This window comes from Squalius cephalus (genome assembly GCF_949319135.1).
Source record: "Squalius cephalus genome assembly, chromosome: 7".
Taxonomy (NCBI): Eukaryota; Metazoa; Chordata; class Actinopteri; order Cypriniformes; family Leuciscidae; genus Squalius; species Squalius cephalus.
The window spans coordinates 21,878,145-21,906,061 of NC_137128.1; the positions used below are offsets into that span (position 1 = coordinate 21,878,145).

General features: G+C 38.0%; 1 protein-coding gene across 4 annotated transcripts in view; it reads left to right on the top strand.

The window, feature by feature from the left end:
- The window catches only part of ssbp3a (single stranded DNA binding protein 3a), a 33,558-nt gene that overhangs the window by 1,662 nt on the left and 3,979 nt on the right, over positions 1 to 27,917 (top strand). The window contains exons 5-10 of one of the 4 annotated variants that reach the window (XM_079875621.1): positions 23,895 to 23,984; positions 25,588 to 25,662; positions 25,779 to 25,838; positions 25,922 to 25,976; positions 26,119 to 26,192; positions 27,226 to 27,311. In XM_079875621.1, the coding sequence (XP_079731747.1) occupies positions 23,895 to 23,984; positions 25,588 to 25,662; positions 25,779 to 25,838; positions 25,922 to 25,976; positions 26,119 to 26,192; positions 27,226 to 27,311 (440 nt within the window). The remainder of the gene's footprint in view (positions 1 to 23,894; positions 23,985 to 25,587; positions 25,663 to 25,778; positions 25,839 to 25,921; positions 25,977 to 26,118; positions 26,193 to 27,225; positions 27,312 to 27,917) is intronic. The other 3 variants (XM_079875622.1, XM_079875623.1, XM_079875624.1) reach the window with 3 other exon arrangements.

A 27,917-nucleotide genomic window follows, 5' to 3' on the forward strand; every position in this document is an offset into this window, starting at 1 on the left:
TTCCTTCACATTATTCTTGGGAATTAGGGGATCGGTAAACTGTTGAATGAATATGGCTTGAATGTCAGAATATTGATAGTATTAGGCTATATAACAGTGTACATTGAGTGATTGTGTGTACATGCTACCAGTACTCACTGCCCTAGAATGAGAACGTAAAAGGGCTTATGAAGCACATGTAAAATTAGACTTCCACCATGTTGAAACCAGGTATGATGCAGTTAAGTAACGAGTTATAAAATCTCTATCATGTAAATCTTGAGTTATTGGGCTAAATAACCATCCGTGACCCTGACAAAGACGTTTTGTTGAACGCTTGGTTTGTATTTCAGTGGTGTCGTGCAGCGTAGCCGCACTCACCATGAAATGTCATTGGTACAAAAACCTGCACATACTTATAAAATGAACATATGCCCTGATTGTCCTGATGCAGTTTCTCATTCAGACAAATTGCTTGTTGCATCACTCTTGGTTACTGGAAGTGTTACAGGTAAACTAGAGTCCACAAAATGTGTCTACTACACCTGGCCTGAAAAGAAAGCTGGACATTTGCCTCTTCAACTTGTGATGTTTGATGGAATGCTCACAGTTAAATCACCTTATTAGACATTTAGTGCTCTTTGTTTAGGTAATTGTCAATGTCCTCCACCATTCAGGGTCTTTTAGAGTACTTTGATATTGACCATAATGGCTTTGGGTTAGCACTGGACGTCATGAATGGAAAAACGTATGTTATTTGAAACAGAGACCAGTCTTACACAAATCTCCCCAAATCCTAGAGTTTTATAATGCTGTAGATGTTCTTAGGCTGGATTAAGTTGAGTAAGCTGTGAGGATTTATTTTGTAGTTGTGGAGCTTTGGTCCCTTCCACAACAGACACTCTAGCAGGTTGCATAACTTTAACTCTAGTGCAATGGCAATAGAATTACAATTAAAAATAGAAAACTCTTAAAAAAACTGCAATCCTTCAAAAGTTTGGTAATGAATTTATTTTGAAAGAAATTAAGGCTTTTATTAAGCAAGGATGCATTAAATTGATCAAAAGTGACAGTAAATAGGCTAAAAAAAAAATTATGTTATGAAAGATTTCTATTTCAAATTAATGCTGTTTTCTTTTGAACTTTCTAATCATCAAAGAATCCTGAAAAGATTATCACAGTTTCCACAAAAATATCGAGCAACACAACTGTTTTTCGACTTTGATGATAATAATAAATGTAACATAAATCATGTGACACTACACACTGGAATAATGATGCTAAAATATATTCAAATAGAAAACAGTCATTTTAAATTGTAATAATATTACTGTTTTTACTGTATTTTTGATCAAATACATGCAGCCTTGCTTTGAATAAGAGACTTCTTCCAAAAACATTCAAAAAAATCTTACCAAAATTAGCCTTTTGAACCCCAGCACGTAACTAGCCTAAGTGTTCATGTTAGTTTTACATGGTTGTTGTTGTTGTTTTTTCAAGATATGCAGTATAATGTGGAAGGTCTTCATCCGTCATTGTGCCATTAAAATATGGCAAGCAGTTCTCATGGGATTACCTGGCCCTTTACAACCTGAAATGGTGGTCGATTGTGGTGGGGTGGGGGAGGGGAGCTTACAAGATCTGATAATGGTGAGGTCTCCTCTAGCTTTTTAGCTTTTTAACCCTGACACAGCAGGAAAATGTGTCGCACCCGCCCCACCTCCCTTCAGGGAAAAAAATAAACTAGACTCAACACAAACCTCTCTTAGTAGAAGTACGTGATTCAGTCATTTGACTTGGATGGCAATTAAATACTTGTAATTTTTCCGGTCACAGGAATGTAGCGGACAGTCAAGGGGAGGTGCTTTGGTTTGTCACACTTGACAGATTTTTTGAGTGAGCACGCTAAATGTTGGTTTGAGCAACAGCTGAATGCAAAGGAGTTTGTTGGAAATCATTGATTTGACTGTCAAATCTTCTCACTGCTCAATTTTCCTCACACCTTTGAAGGTGGTGTGGCAATCAGCATTCACTAGTTGGCCATTGAAAGTGTGAAGACCCTCCAGTCCCCTGTGTATTCTGTAATGATATTAACATGCAGTGATTGCTTTGATCAATCAGAGGTTGACAGAATCCAATGCAAGGTCACACTTATGATCTCAGTCCTTGTGTCTCCTGAGGCTCTCGTCAGCCGTGTACACAAACACATGATGGGGTCATTCCATTGAATTCTATTGTTTTTACACTGAGCTAATAATGATATTTACCCTAAATCAATACCCTATCTGTAAATGTAACCCTCACTTGACTTTTCTCTAGGGGTGCTCAATAAATCGGTGACTCTCAATAGTGACGACAAATTAAGAATTTGTAAATAACGACTTAATCATTTGTATTAAAACAAGGAAACAAATTAGTAGAAGGTGGCCACAATTGAACTAAATGATGGAAACGATTAAAACAAAGGATCATGAAGTCTCTAGTAATGGCTGCTGAAAATTCAGCTTCAAATCACAGGATCAAAATATATATTCAGGGTTTTCTTGCATTTCAAAAAATTTGGCGGACGCAAAAGTGAATTTTTGTCCTTACACAGATTTATTTGATCATTAGATGTGACAATGTACCTGCTGTTCTGCAGTACTGGTACCACTGATTGCCGTCTGCTTTAAAACGCTCCCGATAGTGTTTGTGTAAATGCTCTGTGAAGAGCGTCAAAGGTTTCTTGCAACGTTGAGATTTGTAGCCAATCACAGACATATCTGTTGAGTGCGTGAATGCAATGACCAATCAGATGTTTAAGGTAATTCAACACTGCTCAAAATGGCAGTTTTTGTTTAGCACGAGTTCTGCATGCTCGCAATTCCTTTCATTATAACCAACAAAATATAAACACGATGTCAATTAGAGATTCATTGCACAGCATAGACAAGACAACTTCATTGTTTAAAACAGGAGTTTGTGTATCTCACATTGAGCTGAAGTAATTGACAGCTTCAGTGATTATAATGGCAGCGGTCTTTGCTTGCTTTCTGTATATAGTATATATTTTTCATGCTGCTAACTACACTTTGCAAAGTTTCTGGATTGACAACTGTTATTAAATGCACGATTGAATCCGATTGACAGTGATAACCATAGCAATGGACAGAACAAAACAGTCTGATACTGTATGTCAAATTATCTGTACATTAAGTATTGGAGTGTAAATGCAAAATAATAGACCTGCCACTTTTTCTATGTAATGTGTTACTAAGTTGTTCATTTTATTACTAACTTTTCAAATCACTCACCCAATGACAGATTTTTAAATATAAAATAGTTCTAAGAACTTTTGTCTTATGATCTGTCCTGCCAGTGATTCTTTTTTATTTCATGAATGAATACGATAAGTTAAAGGGGGGGTGAATTGCTGTTTCATGCATACTGAGTTTTTTACACTGTTAAAGAGTTGGATTCCCATGCTAAACATGGACAAAGTTTCAAAAGTTAAGTTGTACGTTTGAAGGAGTATTTTTGTTCCAAAAATACTCCTTCCGGTTTGTCACAAGTTTCGGAAAGTTTTTTTCTAGTATGGCTCTGTCTTACGTAAGATAGAGCGGAATTTCCTTTTATGGGTCCTAAGGGCACTTCTCCGCGGCCGCGCGCGCACTCGCAGACCAGAGAGAGAAGAGAGCGAAAGCAGTACGTTACCTCAAAGCGCTATGCTCGGCTTTTAGGGAAGTCAATGTCACCAAAGAAGTGGGTTTTTGGTTGGCAGGGCAAGACAACCCTGCACAGATTCCCAAAGAACGCAGCGTTAAGGGAATAGTGGATGGAGTTTGTTTTTTCGAAGCATCAACGGAGGTTGTGCACGACTCTTTGTTCCCTGCATTTCGACGATGATTGTTTTATAAACAAAGCCCAGATCGACTTATTTGCAGATCGTCTAATGCTTAAGGATCGAGCAGTCACGGTGAGTAAACTACTTCAAATGTCTCTCTGTGTTGTTGTTAGATCAGTTAGCACAGCTATAGCACACCGCCCACACGGCCCGCCCCCAGCCGCTCGGTTTTTTCCGGAAAGACTCGGTACAGCCAATCTTTCACCTCTAAATATAATAAAACTAAAGACGTTTTGGAGATATGAAGGATGCAATACTACTCTATAGGTACTCAAGATTAACAGGAGATTGAGTGAAAATGAGCATTTCACCCCCCCTTTAATATTACAAACTGTTTCTGCATAAAATATTTTGGATTTAATGTCAGTACTGGGCGGGCACTTTGTACTGTGTGTGTGGATGACGGTGTTCATCCACCACAGCCCAAGACCATTTTTGACCCAGGACAAACCCTGACATTAACACAATATTTAAACAGAAAATAGTTATTTTACTTTGTAATAAAATTTTACAGTATTACTGTTTTTACTGTATTTTACATGCAGCATTACAGGTTTGTTTCAGAAACATAAAAAAAAATCTAACCTGGCCCCAAGCTTTTGGTTGGTAGTCTAGGTAAAACCTGACCCACACACATATCCTCCCCCCCTCTCTCCTTTCTTTGTCTGTTTATTTTTTACTGGCATCAGGGATGTACAATTGCTGAAAAAAGCCCCAAAAAAACTTTCTTGTCAGCCTGTCAGGACTAGTCTGTCTAGACACACCAAGCGTGGGACACACCAATCTACAATAACCGTTGTTTTAGGGCTCCATGTTAGTTCTTGTATTTCACAATACTTGTTTCTACACCATAAACATCATGAAGGTCTTTGAAACCGTGGACATGTTTGCAAACCCTTTTTTTTGTTAATGTACAGTTACTCGAAGGTTTTCACCACTGTCTGCGTTTACAGCCCAGGGAGCAGCAGGGGACTGGAGAATACAGGAAGGAAGTGAACGACAGAGAGAGAGAGAGGGAGTGCAGGCAGGGGAGGGGTGTTGGGTCAGGCCTTGGCTCAATCCTCATCTTTTTTCCTGTGTGCTGCAGATAAACAAAACAAAATGAGGGCCAGGAGAAACTTCAGGGGCCGGCATTTGTGTTTTCATATATGAGTTCGGGGCCCGCAGCACGTATCTCTCTCTTTATGTGTGTGTGTTTGTGTGTGTGTTTAAGAGAGAGAGGGTGGGTTAATTAGTTTGCTCACTGATAAGAAAGCCCCTGTTCTTGGCTAGGTTGTGTGGACACGCTACAACAGGAGTGGTTTAATGTGGCTCTCCACTTCTGAGCTATTCCAGGAATTTCCTTCTTTCTCTCTATCTCTCTCTCTCTTTTTGCCTGACTGTTGTCTTGCTGGCTAGGTGGAGTAGGGGGTATGTCTTTTAGGAGGTCGGAATGTAGTGCTGTGTACTTTAGGCCAGGCTTAAGACCAGCAGTCACTGATCTGCCTGAATTGAATTCCTCATGATATTGTGGAGCTCTGGGTGAAAATGTTTGTGCCTTCGTTCCGCAAGAAAAGACATTCTTGATGTTATTTGGTATAGGCTAGTTTGTTTTCAGAATCTATTTACGCCATGTGCCTGTAGCCTGGCTTGTTGGCAGAGGCTATTTACACTAACTCCGCTCACTGTTGTCTGATTGAGCCAAAATTATATCAAAATTATATCAGACAAAAAATATCAGTGTGGTGTGGAGAGTAAGGCAGTTGGCGTTAGCTTTTGACGTGACCGACCAGAGTTCGAATCACTCTTTTTACGAACTCATTATTATCCCTTTTCCTATCGCATATCAGCTCAGAGAGGCGTATATTTTAAAGGAGAACTCCGGTCAATTTTAACATTGAGCTCATTTTTTGGTAAATTTGGAGTGCTGTCAGTACAGAGAACAACGACAAAAATCGGTGTTGCCTACACAGTGTTATCCTCTTTTTAAAATTTGCACCCTGTTGACTTCAATGGGGCAAGTTTTAAACCTGCTTTTAGCCTCTTAACATCCTTGATGTGTCATTACAAGTGCCCAGCCATGTGAGTGATTCCTTCAGAGTGATCACGGGTGAATCTGACTGCAGTAGATGTGAAAGATATGAATAAAATTGATGTAATTCAGCCAGCGCACATACCTGTATTTACATCCTGTTTTCGGTCGAAGTCCACAGTAATCGATTGTCGAGTTCACGCACGTGATCATAGGTAACTAAACCTATGCGCGTGAACTCGACAATCGATTACTGTGGACCATTGAAGTCAACAGGGTGCAAATTTTAAAAAGAGGATAACACGGTGTAGGCAACACCGATTTTTGTCGTTGTTCTCTGTATTGACCGGAGTTCTCCTTTAAATAAAACTGAACAAAATATTCAAAAAGTGGAAATAAAGTGCCTAACAGGTATTTAATAGTGGGAATAAAGTGTTTAAGGGACAGGGTTAGGAGTAGTTTCGAATTTCAAATAAAGCCTCCCTGTGTTGTGTGTATCGTATCGAAGTTAGAAATTCCAGTATCGTGACAACACTAGTCTGGATAACATTGCCACTATAAACAACATAATTTTTAAAGGCTGCAAGTTAAGTGATTCATCTTCAGAAGAACCTACTCCTAGAGTGTGCGATTTTGGATGCAGCCTTTATTTAAGTCATTGAATCATTTACTTACCTATTTGTTGAACAACATTCATTCACTCTGTGTGATCCTGCGTGATGCTCAATCAATGGTTGATTCTACTTTGACTTCATTTGGAACTATTTTCGTTGGTGGCAAAAAACAGACAGACTAACCCACAATATTATTTTTAAAATGCAAGTTATTAAATATTAAAAGGTATCTGTTGATTGAACTGTGAAAGCAATACACACTCACCAACTGTGATTACATGCAACCAAATGCTTGCATCTGAATCACATATACAAGATATCTGAAAACTCATATCAGCCAAACATGAGCTGAAAAAATGGTCAAATTTACTCTGCTCTGCTCAACTCGCTCCGCCACAGTGGACACGCAGTGATCGCTGAACACTGAGGGGCGGGGCGGCATATATTTTTGGCACATATTTTCAGTCGTTTTTCTCTTTCAGCCAAAAAGCGAAAATGCCTTTTTTGGCAGACGAAAATTTGGTGCATCCCGGCTGAGTTTTAAGCCTTTTAATTATCCTTTAAATCATTCAATTGCAATAAGCACCGAAAGAGGACTCGTGTCGGTATATGCGTGCGCTGTCTAAGAGACTCTTCGTGCGCACATGAAGCCACTGCTCATACAGCACGTGAGTCTTGAACTGAGTTGCTTTTGGTGCTTTATTCGGCTTGAACGGTCAAATACACACTTGTGTGTCAAAATGTCCATCTTTGCAAGTATCCTTGTAAACAAATTTGTGAACATTAAAGGAGAACTCCGGTCAATTTTAACATTGAGCTCATTTTTTTGTACATTTGGAGTGCTGTCAATACAGAGAACAACGACAAAAATCGGTGTTGCCTACACCGAGTTATTCTATTTTTAAAATTTGCACCCTGTTGACTTCAATGGGGCAAGTACTAAACCTGCTTTTAGCCTCTTAACATCCTTGATGTGTCATTACATGTGCACAGAAAATGTGAGTGATTCCTTCTGAGTGAACACGAGTGAATCTGACTGCAGTAGATGTGAAAGAAATGTATACAAATGATGTTATTTAAGCCAGCGCAAATACCTTTGTTTACATCCTGTTTTTTGGTTGAAGTCCAAAGTAGTCGATTGCAGAGTTCACACGCATAGGTTTAATACCTATGATCACGCGCGTGAACTCGGCAATCGACTACTTTGGACTTCAACCGAAAAACAGGATGTAAACAAAGGTATTTGCGCTGGCTTAAATAACATCATTTTTATACATTTCTTTCACATCTACTGCAGTCAGACTCACTCGTGTTCACTCTGAAGGAATCACTCACATTTTCTGTGCACTTGTAAGGACACATCAAGGATGTTAAGAGGCTAAAAGCAGGTTTAAAACTTGCCCCATTGAAGTCAACAGGGTGCAAATTTTAAAAAGAGGATAACACGGTGTAGGCAACACCGATTTTTGTCGTTGTTCTCTGTATTGACAGCACTCCAAATGTACAAAAAAATGAGCTCAATGTTAAAATTGACCGGAGTTCTCCTTTAACAGTTGAGGAAGAAAACGCATGTGAATTAGTAGGCTATATTAAATCAGTGCATCCGGTCTTAGTGACAGCAGCCTAATAAACCTGCTGCTGTCTGTGCCATTTAATTTAATCAGACAATCTCATTGCTCTTGACTGAATCGCTTTTGTAACTTTAAGAAGAATAAATGTATATTTAATTTACAAAGTGAAGACTATGCAGTGTTTTTGTACATTTAATAGCTTTATGCAATTTATGTAGCATTTATATATAGGCCTATCTAATGCTTGAAGTTTTTCAGGAAGGTCTGTTTCATTTGTATCTTTGGTCAGTGAGCTTGACAGTTTTTTTTGTGATATTGAAATTGGTGATGAGATTTATGAAATTTCAATGGTATCAAAAATGTTGATATCATAAAAAATGTATTTAAAGCAAAAATAATATTGTGTGATATATATTGTTATCGTGAAATAGCATTACTCATTGTGAGATAAAATTTTGGTCAAATCACCCATCTCTACACCATGCAACATCGCACACCAACACCATGCAACAGGTGTGTCAGTTTGCCGTTGTAGAGAAGAGTATCGGTGCATCAATACTGTGGGAAATGAGTATTAGAATCATTTAAGTGTTTTGCACTGTTAATTTGCACATATACACTTTTCACATACTGTTTTTATCTACTATATAGTAGGGACATATGCATATTAACTTGTTTCATTCCTGAATGAATCAGTGTTTTTGAATGAATCGGTTCAGTGAAAGACTCGATGATTCACTCATAAAGAGTCACTCGTCACCACCTACTGGCGTAAAGATGTAAAATGCAGAAAGAGTCACTGAAAAATCCCCACCACTAAGTGAGTGACAGTCTGTTGGAAACGCACAAACAGAGACAAATGAGTGATACAAACAGTGAAAAGTCTGTTGGACTGTATGTACTCTTGAAATGCTGTTCGTCCAATCAGATTTGAGGACTAGAACTAACTGTTGTATAAATCACTACTTTCAGCAACCAATAAGAGTGCAGTTCTCTGACACATTCTTTTGTTTAAATTCTACAGATTTACACGCACAAAAAGCTTGTGAAAATGTCTGCAGGTTCTGTGTGGACTTCAATATGAGTAACAAAACACAGAACTGAGCACAAGCTCTTAATTAGCATGACATGTAAAGCGTTTCTGCCCATTCACCTCCCTCCATCGTCTCACCTGAATGTGGTTGTTTGGAGAGGATATGGTTGCCATAACAACTGCCCAGGTGGCAGGTGACTTGGGTGGTCTGCCTCGAGTGAACACACTGTGCCTGTGTCTGCCTGCGTCTGACTGCTGACGCTCCCCTCCCCCTACTCTGAACAGGCAGATACCTTTATGAATATAACACTAAAAACTGTTTTTCAGCTCCTGCTGTTTAACTGCTCAAGGCAAAGCCCTAAACTAATCTGGGGTCTTTTACATATTGCTTGTTTGGGGAATCTCCACATAGACATAACTCGCCTGTATTGTCAGTTCTCTTTGTTCAGCCTAAGGGAAGGTGCCAACAGTGAGGAAAATAAGTATTTGAACACCCTGCTATTTTGCAAGTTCTCCCACTTAGAAATCATGGAGGGGTCTGAAATTGTCAGCGTAGGTGCATGTCCACTGTGAGAGACATAATCTAAAAAAAAAAATCCAGAAATCACAATGTATGATTTTTTTAACTATTTATTTGTATGATACAGCTGCAAATAAGTATTTGAACACCTGAGAAAATCAATGTTAATATTTGGTACAGTAGCCTTTGTTTGCAATTACAGAGGTCAAACGTTTCCTGTAGTTTTTCACCAGGTTTGCACACACTGCAGGAGGGATTTTGGCCCACTCCTCCACACAGATCTTCTCTAGATCAGTCAGGTTTCTGGGCTGTCGCTGAGAAACACAGAGTTTGAGCTCCCTCCAAAGATTCTCTATTGGGTTTAGGTCTGGAGACTGGCTAGGCCACGCCAGAACCTTGATATGCTTCTTACAGAGCCACTCCTTGGTTATCCTGGCTGTGTGCTTCGGGTCATTGTCATGTTGGAAGACCCAGCCTCGACCCATCTTCAATGCTCTAACTGAGGGAAGGAGGTTGTTCCCCAAAATCTCGCAATACATGGCCCCGGTCATCCTCTCCTTAATACAGTGCAGTCGCCCTGTCCCATGTACAGAAAAACACCCCCAAAGCATGATGCTACCACCCCCATGCTTCACAGTAGGGATGGTGTTCTTGGGATGGTACTCATCATTCTTCTTCCTCCAAACACGTTTAGTGGAATTATGACCAAAAAGTTCTATTTTGGTCTCATCTGACCACATGACTTTCTCCCATGACTCCTCTGGATCATCCAAATGGTCATTGGCAAACTTAAGACGGGCCTTGACATGTGCTGGTTTAAGCAGGGGAACCTTCCGTGCCATGCATGATTTCAAACCATGACGTCTTAGTGTATTACCAACAGTAACCTTGGAAACGGTGGTCCCAGCTCTTTTCAGGTCATTGACCAGCTCCTCCCGTGTAGTTCTGGGCTGATTTCTCACCTTTCTTAGGATCATTGAGACCCCACGAGGTGAGATCTTGCATGGAGCCCCAGTCCGAGGGAGATTGACAGTCATGTTTAGCTTCTTCCATTTTCTAATGATTGCTCCAACAGTGGACCTTTTTTCACCAAGCTGCTTGGCAATTTCCCCGTAGCCCTTTCCAGCCTTGTGGAGGTGTACAATTTTGTCTCTAGTGTCTTTGGACAGCTCTTTGGTCTTGACCATGTTAGTAGTTGGATTCTTACTGATTGTATGGGGTGGACAGGTGTCTTTATGCAGCTAACGACCTCAAACAGGTGCATCTAATTTAGGATAATAAATGGAGTGGAGGTGGACATTTTAAAAGGCAGACTAACAGGTCTTTGAGGGTCAGAATTCTAGCTGATAGACAGGTGTTCAAATACTTATTTGCAGCTGTATCATACAAATAAATAGTTAAAAAATCATACATTGTGATTTCTGGATTTTCTTTTTTAGATTATGTCTCTCACAGTGGACATGCACCTATGATGACAATTTCAGACCCCTCCATGATTTCCAAGTGGGAGAACTTGCAAAATAGCAGGGTGTTCAAATACTTATTTTCCTCACTGTATATTACAGAAATTTGACAGTACTGTCAGCGTTTGCTTTATGATTATTAATGAGGCTCTAATCAGGAACAATCACAACTTATTCTAGCACTTTTTGTATATGAAAGCCAAGTTTTACTAGAATGGTAAAATACCTATTATTTTTATTATTCAGTGTCTTTCTCTTGTTTTCCAGTGAACACCCCTGAAACATGAAAAATTTGACTGCTAATCAAAATTTAATTTTAATATTTAAATAAGGAGATTTTTGTGAGTGGTGTTTGATGGGTGGTTGCTACATGGCCTAAGTCTCTATGATACTGGATATTTAAGGGCCGGTTCACACAGAACGCGTTTTTCCATTCCACTTTTCCATTGTCTTTCTGTGTAAACTTGCGCTTGATGGATGTGTTTTACCCCCGCACTCAAGTCTCGCATCTTTTGCCGCATCTTGCGCATGACGCGCTGTTCTAAACACAGCGTTCAAGTTTAAAAAAATGTAAACGCAAAGCAAAAACGTGTTTTGTGTGAATGGTCCTTTGTGCAGATCATGTCCTCTATTTTTATATTTTGATTGTCTTTGTCTTAATCTAATGCTCACTTAAAGTTAATCTTGGATAATAATTGAATAACGGTAGGCCAAAGGACGCCAAAAGAACTAGCGCTGATGAAAGCCGACCGTGTTGAGAGAACTAGCCGACTGTCAGCTAGCTTGCGCGTTCTGCGCCTGTGTGTAAATGAGAAAACTGTGTATTTCTGCAGATATATTAGTCTATTCGTCGTTCAGAAAGGCAAACCGACGCTGCAGATACACAAACCGTAAACAAAGCAGCGCGTGCTTACCGTTTTGAATATCAATCCTGCTGATCACTTTCTTTATTCCACTTTATTCCGTGCATGTTAATATTAAAATATTCGCCCAAGAACACTCAGGTAAGATGATGTAAAATTAGATCAACCATCTATCTGTACCGTTTTGACTTCTTTGCTGCTGTTTTGCTATTATTCTCATGCACTCATTCACTAAGTTGAACAGCCAATCAGAGTTCTCTCTCACACTGACGGCCCGACGCTGATTCAACATGCTGAATCGGCCCAAAAACCCCGATGGCGTATGACTAGAGCCAACGGTGCGGAACACACCAAAAAACTAAGTCGGCCGACACTCAAAAACGGACCGACATTGTATTCTTCTTCTTTTTTTTTTTTTGTCCTCCAGGATAAATTCATGTCCATCCTTATAATGTGTCTTGAATATAAACGCATTGGGTTCACATGCTAAAGCACACCTTTGCATTCATTTTGTGGTTCAGTAAACTGACGGCTGTTTGTTTACATGAATAAAGGCAGTTGATTCGTACACAACGGTTCAGTCGTAGCACTTTCTCTTAGAGCCCCTTGTTTTGCGTCTTGTTGCTTAATTGCCAGTAATGGCACTTTTATCAGGCAGGTCAATTGGACAAGGGCATCAGAGAGCCCATAAACTGCTCTCCCTGGCTAATTACCCCATCCTCTAGAGCTCTTTAGAGTCTCTCTGCCTATCAAACCATTGCTCAAAATAGTCTTTAGGTCAAACATTTGTGCATGAACCACAGAACCCTGTCTCTGAATAATTTATTGGGAAGGGAAAATGTTTACAAGCTTATCAAAGAAAACATTGCAGTGGATGACTTGAGTATGGATGGATTTGACAGAGGACCTGGGTTGAGTTTCCTAAAGACCCCTTAGCTGCTCACAATAATCTTTAGGCCACATTGTTTGTCAGCTACTATTATTGTCAAGTAAGTTGCATCATTCTGGCCGAACTAAACCCATGGGAGTACCGAGGCATCAGTGCAAACCCCTGGAGTCCAGAGAGTGTGTGTTTGCCACTTATGTCCTGTTACTGCTGCTTGCAGATTCCCTTAGGAACGCAGTATAAAAGGAGGCATGCTTACAGCGGCATCAGAGTCCAGTTAACATTTCGAGTGTGAATCAAATCAACTGTTAAATCAATTTAAATTTAAAGATGAAAGCAAAGGTAAATGAAAATGCAGTGGTACTGATACAACATGCATCTCTATAGCGATATGGAGCTGTAAACCGATTACTTTGCATGTTATAGGATGAAAATGTCATAATTTATTCACTCTCATGTTGTTCTGAACCCATATGACTTTCTTTCTTTTGTTGAGCACAAAAGGATGTAATATCCTTGTTTCCACCCATTTCAATTAAATGAAAATAGTTTTTCATCTACTTCATAGCATCCGACGGTTTGTTGAGACTTTTCCTACTGCAGCGATTAATTAAATTAATCATCTGTCAGACTGACACCCAAGAGCGAGTAACAATCCTTGAAGAATCAGCAGAAAAATACTGTCCTTTATCTTTCCACTTCTGCATAATAACAGGAACATTGCTCACAGCAGGAGATCTGATGCCCAACAGTGATTGTCTTGAAATGTATTATTGAAGCAGTGTGTTAATGGCTGGTACTTTAACTTCTCTGAGAAGGTTTCACTATGCTGACTGTTACCACGTTAAGCACAGCACAGCACAGTAAAAGCCAAATTAAAGGGATCAAGTTCACCCAAAAATGAATATTCTGTTAATTATTAGTCACTCTCATGTCGTTCCAAACCCGTAAGACTTTCGTTCGTCTTCGGAACACAAATGAAGACATTTTTGATGTAATCTGAGAGGTTTCTGTCCCTCTATTGACCGCTATGCAACTGACACTTTGACGCTTCAAACTGTTCATAAAGTTCGTAAAAACGAATCCATATGAATTGAGCAGTTTAATCCAAAATTTTCTGAAGAGACACGATCGCTTTTCATGATAAACAGATTAAATTTAGGCTTTTATTCACAAATTAACATTCATCAGTTGTGGTACACGAAAACTCAAGCATGTTTGTTTGAGGTGCGAAAACCAATGATGCTTTTGCAATTGCAATTGAGCTTCTGCAAGAACCAATGAGGTTTGTTCTCTCGCGTCAAGCAGGTTCGGTTGAGCTTCTGTTTATGTTCACTGATCAATGTTATGTGAATAAAAGCCTAAATTCAATCTGTTTGTCATTGAAAACGATTGACTCTCTTCAGAAAACTTGAACTAAACCGCACTATTCATATGGATTAGTTTTACGATCTCTTTATGAACTTTTTGAAGCGTTAAAGTTTCGGTTGCATTGCTGTCAGTGGAGGAACTGAAATCTCTTAGATTTCATCAAAAAGATCTTCATTTGTGTTCCAAAGATGACCGAAAGGTTTGGAACGACATGAAGGGTGAGTAATTAATGACAGAATTTTCATTTTTCAACCTTTTAGCTAACATAAACCAGCAAAACTAGTATGAGTAGAATGGTATTTACTATTCCAATCATAGCCAAGAGGACATTGAGGAAGTATAGCGTGGTTGAGCAGATGCCCTTTTAACTGAGAGGAGTGTGGGTGGAGAAGAACTGAGAAAGAGAAGCTACAGGAGATGGTAGCAGATGGAGAGAGCTTCTTGCCTGAAGTCGACTGCTCCCTGATGCCGTACACCAGCCCTGACTCCCTAAGGAACAGCTGTCAATAGCCATTAAACTGCAAGCCTATCGGCTTTCAGCATTACAGTGGCCTGATGGAGTCGTTCTTGACCGTAATGGTCTTGATGCTCATGGGCAGAAATCACTGATCTATTTGTTGATTCTGTCTGAATGGCTTGAAAATTGCAGAGATGATGCGTTATTAGCAGTTCGGATGCTGTTCTTCAGATCAGAGGCAGAGATCTATACAGCTTACAGTATCATGTATCACAGCTCTATAGATCTGGTCTTTTACGATCCCTTTATGTCCTAAAGTAACCTCCCCCTTTTAGGACTCTTGCATCACAAAAAATCTCAGTGATTGTGTGTCTGGTAATCATTAATGAATCTCCAGGGGAACTGCTAACATCAGACAGGAGGTGTTGCCCCAGGCTGTGGTCAGGAGGACTGACTTTACTTCTTTCATTCTTCTCTCCTTCCCCTCCCCCTGTTATTCATCTAGATCAAACAACAGATCTGTACACCAGGTTTTTTTGGTTTTTTTTTTTTTGGGAGATGCCCAACTGGTTCAAATGTCCCAATAATTAGCAATTACATAAAATAACATAAAATATGTATATGTATATATATTCATTTATATTTTCATATTTAATTTATATTAATAATTTATATTATTTTGGGGATTTTTAGATTTATGTTATTATTTATATATGAATATTAAATATATACAATATTTGAATGAAATAAATAAATCAATATATTATTTAATATAAAAATACTGTATTTATAAATTATTAAAAATATAAAAAATAATTTATTAATAAATATGCAATGCTACTTTTTTCATTTTATGGTTTTTATTATCATTTTATTAATAATTATAATATATTATTATTATTAATAATAATATATAATTATAAATTAATTATTATAATTACTTTTAGATATGAAATGTCTAATAGAAATATAAAAATAGGAAAATATAAATAGGAATAGGAAAATATAAAAATGAAATCTGATTCAAAATATTAATACAAACTCGAATAGTATCTCAGTGATACTAAAATAGCACGTTATAGGAACTTTAAACTGTTCATGCTCATTTCCAATCAGACCTGACTGAAGATAATGACTTTCTCAGATGGATTCAGTTTATTCAAGAAAGGATTCGTGTGATTTCTTTCACTCTTCTTTCAGTATTTGATAATCATTCATTTAACCCCTGGGCTCTTGGATCTTATCTGGGTCTTATGAGGTCAGACGTATGGATGGCGTCAGATTAAGGGGCTTTGCTACCAGGCAGATGGCACTCATCTCCTCGCTCTGTGTCTCTTCAGAGCTGGCCAGCACTCCATGTGGAAAGTAAACGTGTGAATAAGCAAACCAGTAACACCTGTCCACCAAGTGACAGACAGTAGGAGCACAATGAGTGTGTTTTGACTGTTAAATGGGCGCTGTGTGATAAGTTGGATGCAAAGTAGCTATCTACTCGATTTCATGCTGTAACTAGAGTGAGATGTAATGGTTCTTTTCATGCATTCTGTGCAAAACAATGTATCTTTGTGGCATTACACTCACTGCTTAACAGCATGAATCAGTATCACAGTCCAGTATACTAAAGGTGTTTGAAGTGACCTACTGTATTAACTGGGTTGTTCTTAAAAAAAAAAAAAAATTCAATATTTAGATTTGTTGTCAACAAATACAGGGTTTTTTTCAATCTCTGAATTATTCAGTAATTCTTAAAATTGTTCTTTTAACTATTAATCCTGCTTACGGCCTCGCACCTATTTACTTTGTATATACTAATAGTTATTAATCAGTATTTCCCTAATACGAACCACACAGCACTATATTATTTCAGCCCTGTCACAGTTGGATGTCATATACATATAATTTGAAAAGCTGACTTGGCAAATTCAAATGTGGTGTGCCTGGTAATAAATTACATGCAATTTAACAGAAAAGGTATTAAAAACCAATGACATTTTTCTTGTACCAACCCTGGTGTGCTCAGTAGTTTTAGTGTCAAATGCACAGTATGTAAGTTTCACACATTATTTCAATAATAATTCATTTTCATTATTTTAAAGAAGTTACATCTGTCAAATAATGTGACTAAATAAAGTATCCTGTAATTGTATACTCTATATATGCAGTTTACCCCATAATGAAGTACACATACCCTTGTGCACACAGCATTTTACTGCATCCAGTCATACAAATATTTTCCTCATTTACCTTCAAGAGTGAAATGATTGCATTTTTTGGTCAAAATATGCAGGAGCTTCTATTATCAGGCTAATCTAATCATTAGACAGACATATTGTCACCCAAATATGTGTAATACGAATGGTGAAATAAGAGATTGTGAAAGTGGTATTCCTGGTATTGCAACTGGTATGGGCACATTCCATGTTCACTGAACCTTTCCAGTGCTTCCACATCTTACGTATGCTTCCTGTGTTACACAGTATACAAGTGCTGTATCATTAATCCATAGCTATTCTGTGATATATTTTTCAAGGTCACAGAGTCTTCGGGCTTTACCACTTGAGCTCACTCAACTTTTCAAATATCCTACGTACGTGCCACCAAGGCGATCGAGTACTTCTTAGCCTGGGATCACATGAATATATTAACTTTCACTATCATCTAGCCAGATGGATCTTTTGTGTACTGAGGTCAGAGCCAGACCAGGATTTTCGTGTAATGATGCTGGCAGAATGTGAAGAGCGGTGTTCCCTGTCTGTGGTGCAGGCCTGCTGTCTCAAGTGCCATTCTAATGTGTGTCTATCACACCCATATCAGACGCTTAGTTAGACAGAACATTAGAAGGCAATATTATGAGCATCACATCCATGTGAGAATGACTAGAAGCAGGAAAGCGAGGACGCTTGGCAGTTGACTGGTGGTTTAATCTGATGGGTGTTGCCATAGGCGTGTACTGAGATCCCCACTGGGGCTTGTGATGGACTGATAAGTGAGATTGACTCAGGAAGTCAGTTATCTGCCATGGGGAGAACAGTGATCAAGACTTGTACTGTATATCATTTAGTCAACTTTTAAATATTACATTAGGAACTTTTTTGAAATCCATAATGTCTTCATTTCTAGCCTAAATTGAAATGAATGATCAATTCGAACTGCACAAATCAATAATTTCATATTTAGTTTTGTTGTTTACTTGGCAGTCAGTGCGAGTTCTTTACTGTCTGTCAGTCTGTTATTTCCATGATCAATGATAATATTGTCAACTCTGTGATAGTCAGTCAGATGATCTGCAAAGTAAGGTCAAGGAATGATTTAACCTAAAAATGTTGCAAGTTCAAACCTGCAATTTTATCCGTTCACATCCTATTTTTTTTTTTTTTTTTTGCAATCTTTAATTACAATAACCGATCCAGTGACTTCTCTGATGATGTGTTTACTAGTGTGAGGGAGAGACAACCTGTCACTCACATGACATCACAGCAAAAACAAACCACAACCACCAAATCAATTCCCCATGGACAAAAAGAAGTCCCGCCCACTTATTTTTTCTCTTGAATATATGACACAATAGGGAAAACTTATTATGGTGTTAAAAGGCCTTAACATTTGCCAAAAATAGATATTTTGGTTGTTGTTGTTATTAAAAAACAAACAAGCAAGCCCAGCCCAGGTGAGAAAAAGTAACACAAAAGTAACGTAACACATTACTTTTCATTTAAAGGTCCCGTTCTTCGTGATCCCATGTTTCAAACTTTAGTTAGTGTGTAATGTTGTTGTTAGAGTATAAATAATATCTGTAAAATTATAAAGCTCAAAGTTCAATGCCAAGCGAGATATTTTATTTAACAGAAGTCGCCTACAAAAAACGGCTGGATTGGACTACACCCCTCTACTTCCTTCTTTAATGACGTCATTAAAACCGTGTTTTGACTAACCTCCGCCCACAGGAATACAGGCGTATTGATGGCGAACGACAGACGTGGTTGATGTTTATCTATAATCGGATACCGCAAAAGTTTAATTCGAAGTTGTTAGTTTGCTCTGTCCATTTCACCACGGACTGTTTTTCTAACCTGGGACAATATCAAGCAGACTTCTCTCAGCGTTTCATACTGACGAAGGGGACAATTTCAACTATATTCCAGCAAGTGGTAAGTAGTGATTTACTATGGAAGTAGCGATCAACTTCACATCGTTTCTCTTAGTAGGATGAAAATAATCTTACTTAAACTGTGATTAATATACAGAAAGCGATCAAAGAACAATCCCTTTCCAATCGCCCAAGCTGTCAATCACACAGCGCGAGTTTATCTGGACACTTGCCAAAACTCGTTATGAAATCAATGACGCTGTTACACTGCACAACGAATCTCTTACTGTATTTATATACCTCATGTTTGCATTGGTGAAATCATTAGTGAGAGTGCAGAAACTGCGTTGCAATGATAAGATCTTTTTTCACGCGATCAACAGGCTGTCATCTGCTTAATGCTCATCATCACTGCAACCTTTTATGTGATGGTAATAGATCTAAATACTTAAAAAGTTCTCACGATTCGTTAATCCCAATAGCTGTAATAGTAAAAACGTATAATAGCTGTAATAGTAAAAGTTTTCCTGATAGTTCCACATGTAATGCCAGATATTTCATATGCAAGCATGTCAGCCAATCACAGCAGAGGGCGTTTACACTGAAGTCTCACAGCAGACACGCCCCTTCAAACAGAGCGTTCTATTCAGGTGATGAAATCAGGCTAGGAAAAATGCCTTTTATTTCTAAATTATAAAAAAATTTGATCTAAAAAACATACTAACATTATAAGGGCACCCCAGGAAACATTATAAAATAATAAAATAATCCATGGAATGGGACCTTTAAAAGTAACTTTCCCCAACACTGATTAAAACTATATCAATAGACATGTGAGACTAAAGCATTAAAGAACACCCTCTCTTTAGAACACATATTTTATTACTAAACCCATAAGATGCCATTAAATGTCTATTTTGTAGACACCATAATAACACTGCTGGTAAAGAGAAAACCACATGATGAATCAATGCAGCTTTTCCACAATCTGAGGGAAATAATATAGTAATACTAATACTACTAATATATTAGAAACTAATATAGAAACTGCATACAGTGTCATGCACACAGATACAAAACACCATAATGGTAACAACACTAAAATAGTGCAATAAACAAGCATTTAACAATATAACATGTAACATAAAACCCTAAAGCACATAACAAAAATCTAAGAAGAAACATAATTGTTAAAAAGAAAAAACATCAAATGTGAAGCATCACACAGTGAAATCTGGGAATGTCACTTTACAGTTTACTGTTCTTTTTCCTTTTTACAGTATTTTACTGTAAAATTACACAAAATGTTATATCTATTACAGTTTTTCTCTGTATAGCACTGGAAATCACAAAAAGTTAAAATTATAATTTCTTGCAGTGTATTCCTTAAACCATGTGTTGGTTTAGCTGGGTTGTTCTGCATAGACATCTCTTTTTCTCTGTCAGAATCCATTGGCAAATGCTTTTCTTTCAGGCAGTTTTCTCCAGAACTTGATTGTGGTTAAATATTGAATTTTCAGTCTTTTAAGGAATAAATGTACTTCTAAACATCAGACTCTCTGTCTCGTGTTTGTCTGGATTTGGGTATTGATCCACAGATCCTTCACTTGTCCAACCTGATGCCGTTTTAGGACTCGACTCTTTTGGAGTGTGTTTATCTCGTCGGTTAATCTCTGTTTGTGGTATTTGGTCACAGAGAGGACAACACTGTTCACAAAGGAGATTAGTTTGGACTGCTGAGGAAAAAGCCCTAAATTCTGTCCCTCTGGCCTGATTCAGGGGTCTGAGAGGATTGCGAAGTGTTGATAAACTGTGACTGCAATCCGAGTAAGTGTTTAGAGAGTCCCACGTGAGGATGTGGGGAGATGTCTGTCTTTCTGTACTCCCAGAGCTGAGAGGATCTTGATAAGCTGTTTGCATCACAGAAAATGATTGTAATATATGAGGCGTCTCAATAAATACTGTTGGTGGCCGTTGTAACTGTTAGACTCTCGATAGATGTTGATTTGAAGGCTCGATGTGCTGTAAAGATCAGTTTCAGGCAGGAATAATTCAATGTGAGTTTGTTATTTTGAAGCGTTTCGGCATTATCTTCACTGTCCAATCGGAGCAGCTGTATCAAGATGATCTGCTTAGAGGGATTTCTGTGTAAGATGTCGCCTCACCTGTCGTAAGTCTCTTAAGTCCTGACCTTTGTTGTAATCAGCTTTCACCCGCTGACCCAGAGCTGCTATAACAGCGCAAAAGACTGAACTTGTGAGATTGACCAACTCCGCGAGTGATGGCCAATGATGCATCTTTCTCAGGGTTAATGCCACATTAATGCAGCTCTTGACAGATTCTGCTTTAGTCTCAATCAGTCAGACTTTTGACAATCGACATAAAGCCTAGTCCACAAAGAACCGTCTGATTGACTTAAAGGGGACATATCATGCTAAATCCACTTTTTTAGCCCTTAAATGCATTTAGTTGTATATTTGGAGTGTTTATAAGTACAGAAAAGTTGAAATTATTCTCTTCATGTGCTTCGTTGATATCTTTATATTCTGTTTTGGCCTTATTTTTCAACCTGTTCCGATTTTTCTGTTATCTATGACGTTTTGTGAACTATTACGTCACAGTATTTGCAGCGGAACTGCCAAATAAGGACATTGACTTCCAGCCCAACACTTCGAGCAATCCGCCATTTTTATTTCTCGCCGCAATTTTGTAGTCCAAGCTAAAAGATGCAGAAGTTACGAGAGGGTAAGTTAAAATGTTCGGTTGTTGGATGTAGTAACCCACATGCTTCATTACACCGTCTAATGTAGATGAACTGCCGCGCTTGTGACAGGGCACATGTTTAACTGAAAGAACGAGCAGAGAGAGAGAGACCCGGTCGCGCGCACGCACTCTCTCTCTTCGGAGCCAGGCGAAAGTGTAAACAAGACTTCACCGTCTCCAAACTAGACGCTGTCTTGCTCTCTCTCCCTCGCACATATTAATCAAAATAAATCGACACGGTGGTAAAAGGTCGGAAGACCAAAGTTTCATGTGTAAATACAGTAACACACCATTGCGATACATCCATATGAAGACGTTGTTCTGCAGGTTCGTCGTCTTCATTTTCATCTCGCTCCGGCTCCGACTCTGGCTCGAACATGTAAGGCTGGCTGGACAAGTCTTCCGTTGTTGACATTTTGTTAATAACGTGTGAATAAAAAGTTTCTGTGCCGCTAGATAATCGTATCTCTGCTATCAAACTACAAAAATGGCCGAACGGGGTGGAGTTGAACCGAGTGTCACCGCTACAACCTGGAGAGGGGGCGGGGTCAGAGCCATAGAGAGTCTTCTCTCTATGGCTCTGGGCAGGGTATGAAGTGTCTCATTTGCATTTAAAGAGACCACACCAAAACGAGTTGCTCTCAGACGCACATCAGAAAAGGGGTAGAAAAGGGGCCTGTGGAGCTATAATAATGAGGAATTCAGACCCAAGCATTGCAGTTCCGCTTTATATAGACCACAAATGTATGATTTATGTGTAAAAAGGAACGATTGAAAAGCATGATATGTCTCCTTTAAGTGGCCAACCTCAGTTTTACACGACATTTAGGGGCGGCTAACTGTGAAATCAGATGTACCACATATAATAAAGCAGTAAAGTGGTGGCACTTTCAAAAAATCAACAGACAACATTGTGCAAAATGAGTAGACAGAGATCATGTAGAGATAATGTCAGACTATCATTCGAAAGTTTGAGGTCGGTATGATTTTTTTATGTTTTTGAAAAGTTTCTTAAGCTCACCAAGGCTGCATTTATTTGATCAAAAACAGAGTAAACTGTAATATTGTAAAATATTATTATTATTATTATTTACCATTTTAAACAACTGTTTTCTATTTTAATATGTATTGCAAAATATAATTTATTCCAGTGGTGGCAAAGCTGAATTTTCAGCATCATTACTCTCCAGTCTTCAGTGTCACATGATCCTTCAGAAATCTTTCTAATATGATGATTTGATGCTCAAGAAACATGTATTATTGTTATCAATGTTGAAAACAGTGGTGCTTAATATTTTTGCAGAAACCGTGATACCATTTTTTATTTTTGATGAATAGAAAGTTCAAAAGAACAGCCTTTATTTGAAATAGAAATCATTTGTGATCAATTTTGATCAATTTAATGCATCCTCCTTGTTGAATAAAAGTGTTTTTTTGTTTTTTTTAAATAAATGACTCCAAACTTTTGAACTGTTTTGAAACTTTTGAATGTTTAATGTAGTATAGTACAGGTTTGCTTTGAAAATTATAGCATGACACAGTATTCACCACAGCTGTTTCCAGGGGTGAATATTCCCTAAATATGTGTTTTGTGAAAAACATTACTATGCCTAATTTGGCATTAAAATGCATTCAAAGTGATTCTTCTTCAAATAAATCTGTTTAGGCTGAAGTTCACATTTTTTTAAATACTGTAATTAGATTAAAGGGGAATTCTGAGATCATGCCATGACTCGTTGATATCTGTGCAGCTACGTTTGAGTTATGTAATGTCATCCATAAAACCTCAATTAGGAACTAGAAAAACTAAACCTGAACCTCTGATTTTGAAATGTCAGACCTACTAATACATCAGCAAATCTGTATCTGTGATTGTTCAGAATACATTCCATTCAAACGTTTTTAACTTTAAAATGCTGAAGCTGATGTTTCTCCGGAATTGAATTGTACACATTGGCATTCCATTTACACAGCCGTACAAAAGTTTACAGTATAAACAGTAATATTGTGAAATATTATTACAATTAAACATGACTGTTTTTTATATTTTAATGTTTTAACATGAAATCTATGCCTGTGATTGCAAAGCTGATTTTTCAGCATCATTACTCCAGTTTCAGTGTCACATGATCCTTCAGAAATCATTCTGATATGATGATTTGATGCTCAAGAAACATTTCTTATTATCATCAATGTTGAAAAAAGTTATGGTGCTTAATATTTTTGTGGAAACCTTTTTTCCAGGATTCTTTGAATAGAAAGTTCAAAAGAACAGCATTTATTTGAAATAAAAACATTTTTACTGTCACATTTGATCTCTATTCAGCATCCTCGCTGAATAAAAGTATTTTCTTTAAATAAAAAACGTGACGTGTTTCTTCCTGTCATCACAGAGCGCTGCTGCAGCACCGAGTCCAGTCCTGGGCAACATGCCCCCCGGTGACGGGATGCCAGGTGGCCCCATGCCCCCCGGATTCTTTCAGGTGGGTCACTCCTCCTCAGCCCTTCTCCATAAACCATCCGTATCCATCCGTAACCATCTAACTAGCAGCCCTCAGGTGCACAGACATGTGCCGGCGGTTCACAGAGGAACCATTATGCCACGGTCTCTGGTCATCTGCCAAGCCCACTGTCTGCAGGGAACCGGTCTGATTGCGACCATTAGCCGCTAATGGCAAGGCAGGGTTATGTTCATTCTCCACTCTGAGAGCAGGCTCGCTGTTGCCCTGCTGAGTAGCCCTGCTAAATGTGTTGCAGCGGAGTTAACGCTTTATCACTCGGGAGTTTTCAGAGAGGGTGACTCGACAAAATATCTTAATGAGTTCTTGGAAAAGATTTATGGATGATATGATGTTTATTATGACCGTATGGAAGGAAGCATTTGGAGAACTCTTTCTCAGACCAGATGGAGCCATGACCCTTCGAGGGCTTTAAGGGAACGGATTCTCAGAGACTGAGAATGCAGAACATAGAACTGGTTTATGCAAGTCTTGAAACATGCATCAGTGGGTATGCAGGAAAACTTGAGAAACAGTTAAGTGCCTTTTGAGGATGTTTCGACTACCCTTAAACCCCATTGCCCTCTAGTGGTGACATTGATGATCATTTTTACACTATTAAACATATTCTTTATCATTATTCTTTTGTTTTTCTGTAAAAAAAAAAAAAAATTAGAAATTTACGAAAACATTGCATAACATATTACGACTTGAATTTTATCTTCAAGAAAAAAAAACTCAATTGCAAATTGACTTTTAAATTTAAAAAAACTTCGTAATATATTCTCTTTATGTAATTTTTATTATAGAAAATCACTATAGAAAATGAGTTATAGACAATTAATCAACACGTTGCAATGTCTGTCAACCAATCAGAATCAAGAATGATTTCAACGATGCTGTGGTGTAAGCATATTTATTCAAAAGTTTGGGAATAGTAGGTTTTTTATGTTTAGAAAGAAGGCTGCAAGTAATTTAGTTTTAAAAAAGTGTCATTACTTCAGTCTTCGGTGTCACATGATCCTTCAGAAATCATTCTAATATACTGATTTGCTGCTCAAGAAATTATTATCAATTTTAAAAACGGTTGTGCTGCTTAATATTTTTGTGGAAACCGATATTTTTTTCAATTTCTATTTTTTGATGAACAGAAAATTCAAAAGAACAGCATTTATTTGTAATAGAAATCTTTTGTGACATTATAAATGTCTATAGGGAAGTACTTCCCATTCATTGTGTTGTTGATGTCAAAAACTGTCATTTATTAATTGATTAATACCATGAATCATTTTTATAATATTCATCAATTAATAAATATATTTGATTTTAATCACATTTATGTGCATTAACCACTTGATTATTGTGGGGTCGTCACTTGCTTTCCAGTATAATTGGGTCTTAAAGCAAAACTGATATCAGCTCCACGTCAAACTAGTCCTGAGCTTTACCCTCGGCTCTGTTCTCTGGATCTGCTGCACCTGTCGCTTTCACCTGTCCTGTCTTTGACTTTGCTCTGTCTTTCTCTTGGCATTTCGTTGCTGGCACTATGGCAACCTCCTCTTGCTCCCCCCACCCGCCCTCTCTGCAGGGACCACCTGGTTCCCAAGCCTCCCCTCACGCTCAGCTACCTCCAAACTCTAACATGATGGGGGCGCACGGACAGGTAACAGCACACACGTTCTCTCTGCTGATATCGGTTAGGCACACGTTTCCCCCCCTTCTCCCTGTCAGCTTTTGTATATGTCACATTGCTAAAACTGTATGTCACTGTTTCTCCAGCCTTTTATGTCTCCTCGCTATGCTGGAGGACCTCGGCCGCCCATCAGAATGGGTAACCCGGTAAGTCGCATTAAAAATGTTTCAAACAACAGAGTTTATTTACTCTGACTTCTTTTGGCACCTGACTGTCTCTGTTTCTTTAGCCTCCCGGTGGGCAGCCTTTGCCTCCAAACATGATGGACCCTACACGACCAACAGGTAAGAGACTAATGAGATCAGTGTTTGTTGATGGGCAACTTCTCTGCAAGTGCAAATTCAGCATTGTCATTTCATCGATTTTTGATTTCGAAGTGCATGTCTGTTAAATTTTTAATTTTTAATGATGTTATTATTTGCTCAGGCCATCCAAATTTGGCAACCATGCAGAGAATGAACGTTCCTCGAGGAATGGGCCCAATGGGACCGGGACTACAGGTCTGGATCTTATGCTGCCATTCACGAAAACCTAAATATAGTTGCCCTAGGCCCCATCAATGAGTTGCTCACCACTAGGACTGGGTGATATAGTTAAAACAACTATATCTCAATATTTTTTACCTCACTATTAAATGTTAAATAATATATATAAATTAATACTTTTATTCAGTAATGAATAAATTACATTTTATAATATATTCCGATCTCTTTTCAATTGTAATAATATATCACAATATTACAGTTTGTACTGTATTTGATCAAATAAATGCAGCCTAGATGAACATAATAGACTGTACTAATGTTCAAAAGTTTAGGGTCAGTAAGTTTCTTTTAAATGTTTTTGAAAACAGTCAAATACAGTAAAAATTTAGTAAAAATTAATCAAGGCATGATTTCTATTTCCTATGTGTCTAAACGTTTAAATATAGTTATAATATTTTTGAGGAATGATGCAAGTGCATTGTTGAATAAGAGTTTTGAATCGATTCATTGTAATCAACACTTTCCTACCAACTCTAATAACATTTTTTCGATTTAAATTTAGGTTGCACTTTATTTTACAGTATGTGTATTTGCCTAAGAAAGTACTGGTTAATATAAGGCAACTACATGAGTTAAGGTTAGGTTTAGGGGTAAGTTCAGGGTTAGTACTTAGTTATTGTAATTGCTGTAATAAGTACATAGTCTGTACATGGGGAAGACAGGACTGTAAAATAAAGTGCTACCTAAATTTCAATTCAGAACACAACTAGAATTGGCAGCAAAATCATTTGTGAAAATATTGCCAATATTCATAACCCAACCCTACTCGTACACCAATTATTTGAATGCATTTCTTGTGTTCTGATCTTGAGTCAGTCCTCGTTCAGCGTTTGTACGGCATCCACACGTTCAGTCTTTACTACTACAGCATTAATCTTCTTTCATATCAGCCATAATCCTTGTTATGTTCAGCATGTTTTCCTCTAAACTAACCGTGTCCTTGTTCTCTCCTCTCTCGTGGTGTCCTCTCGGGTGCTGGGCATCGTAGTCTGATCCTTGGTTATCATTACAGAACTATGGCGGAGGAATGAGGCCTCCAAACTCCATGGGCCCTGGAATGCCAGGCGTGAACATGTAAGGACTTTCCCAGTCTATCGCATTTGTGGGATTTCATGTGTATGTCTCTGTGTCGGACTGGTCAGGATGCTCAAACAAACAGAAAACATTAAAGGAGGATTAACATAAAGATGACTTTTGTTATGTTGTCTCTGCATATTAAACTAGGATTGGAGGAAGTATTTAACCCTGTAATGTCTGGAAAATATTTTTTTTTTTAAATGGAACATTTTATTGAACCTTTAGTCGAAATATTTCAAAAACGAAATCTAAAAAAAAAATTTGCACATTTTGTCGAGGATCATATTCGATACGCATAGAGTATGATTTGGTGAGAATATGGATCTCATATTCAAAGAGGAACAGAAAACACCTACACTTTATCTAGAGGGCCAAACTGAGCAGAAAATGAAATTCTGATAGCTTGTAATGTAAATAACTTACATAAAATACATACATTTATCAGTTGTCACTATATAGCTCCCAATAATGTCTTAGTAAGATGATATTTAAATGCTTAGTTTTATAATCAAAGCTCTGTAGTATTTATTGTGGGGGCAAAACATATAATGCAGTGCAATACAGTGATGGTTGAGACATTTTACAAAGAAACATTCTTCAAAA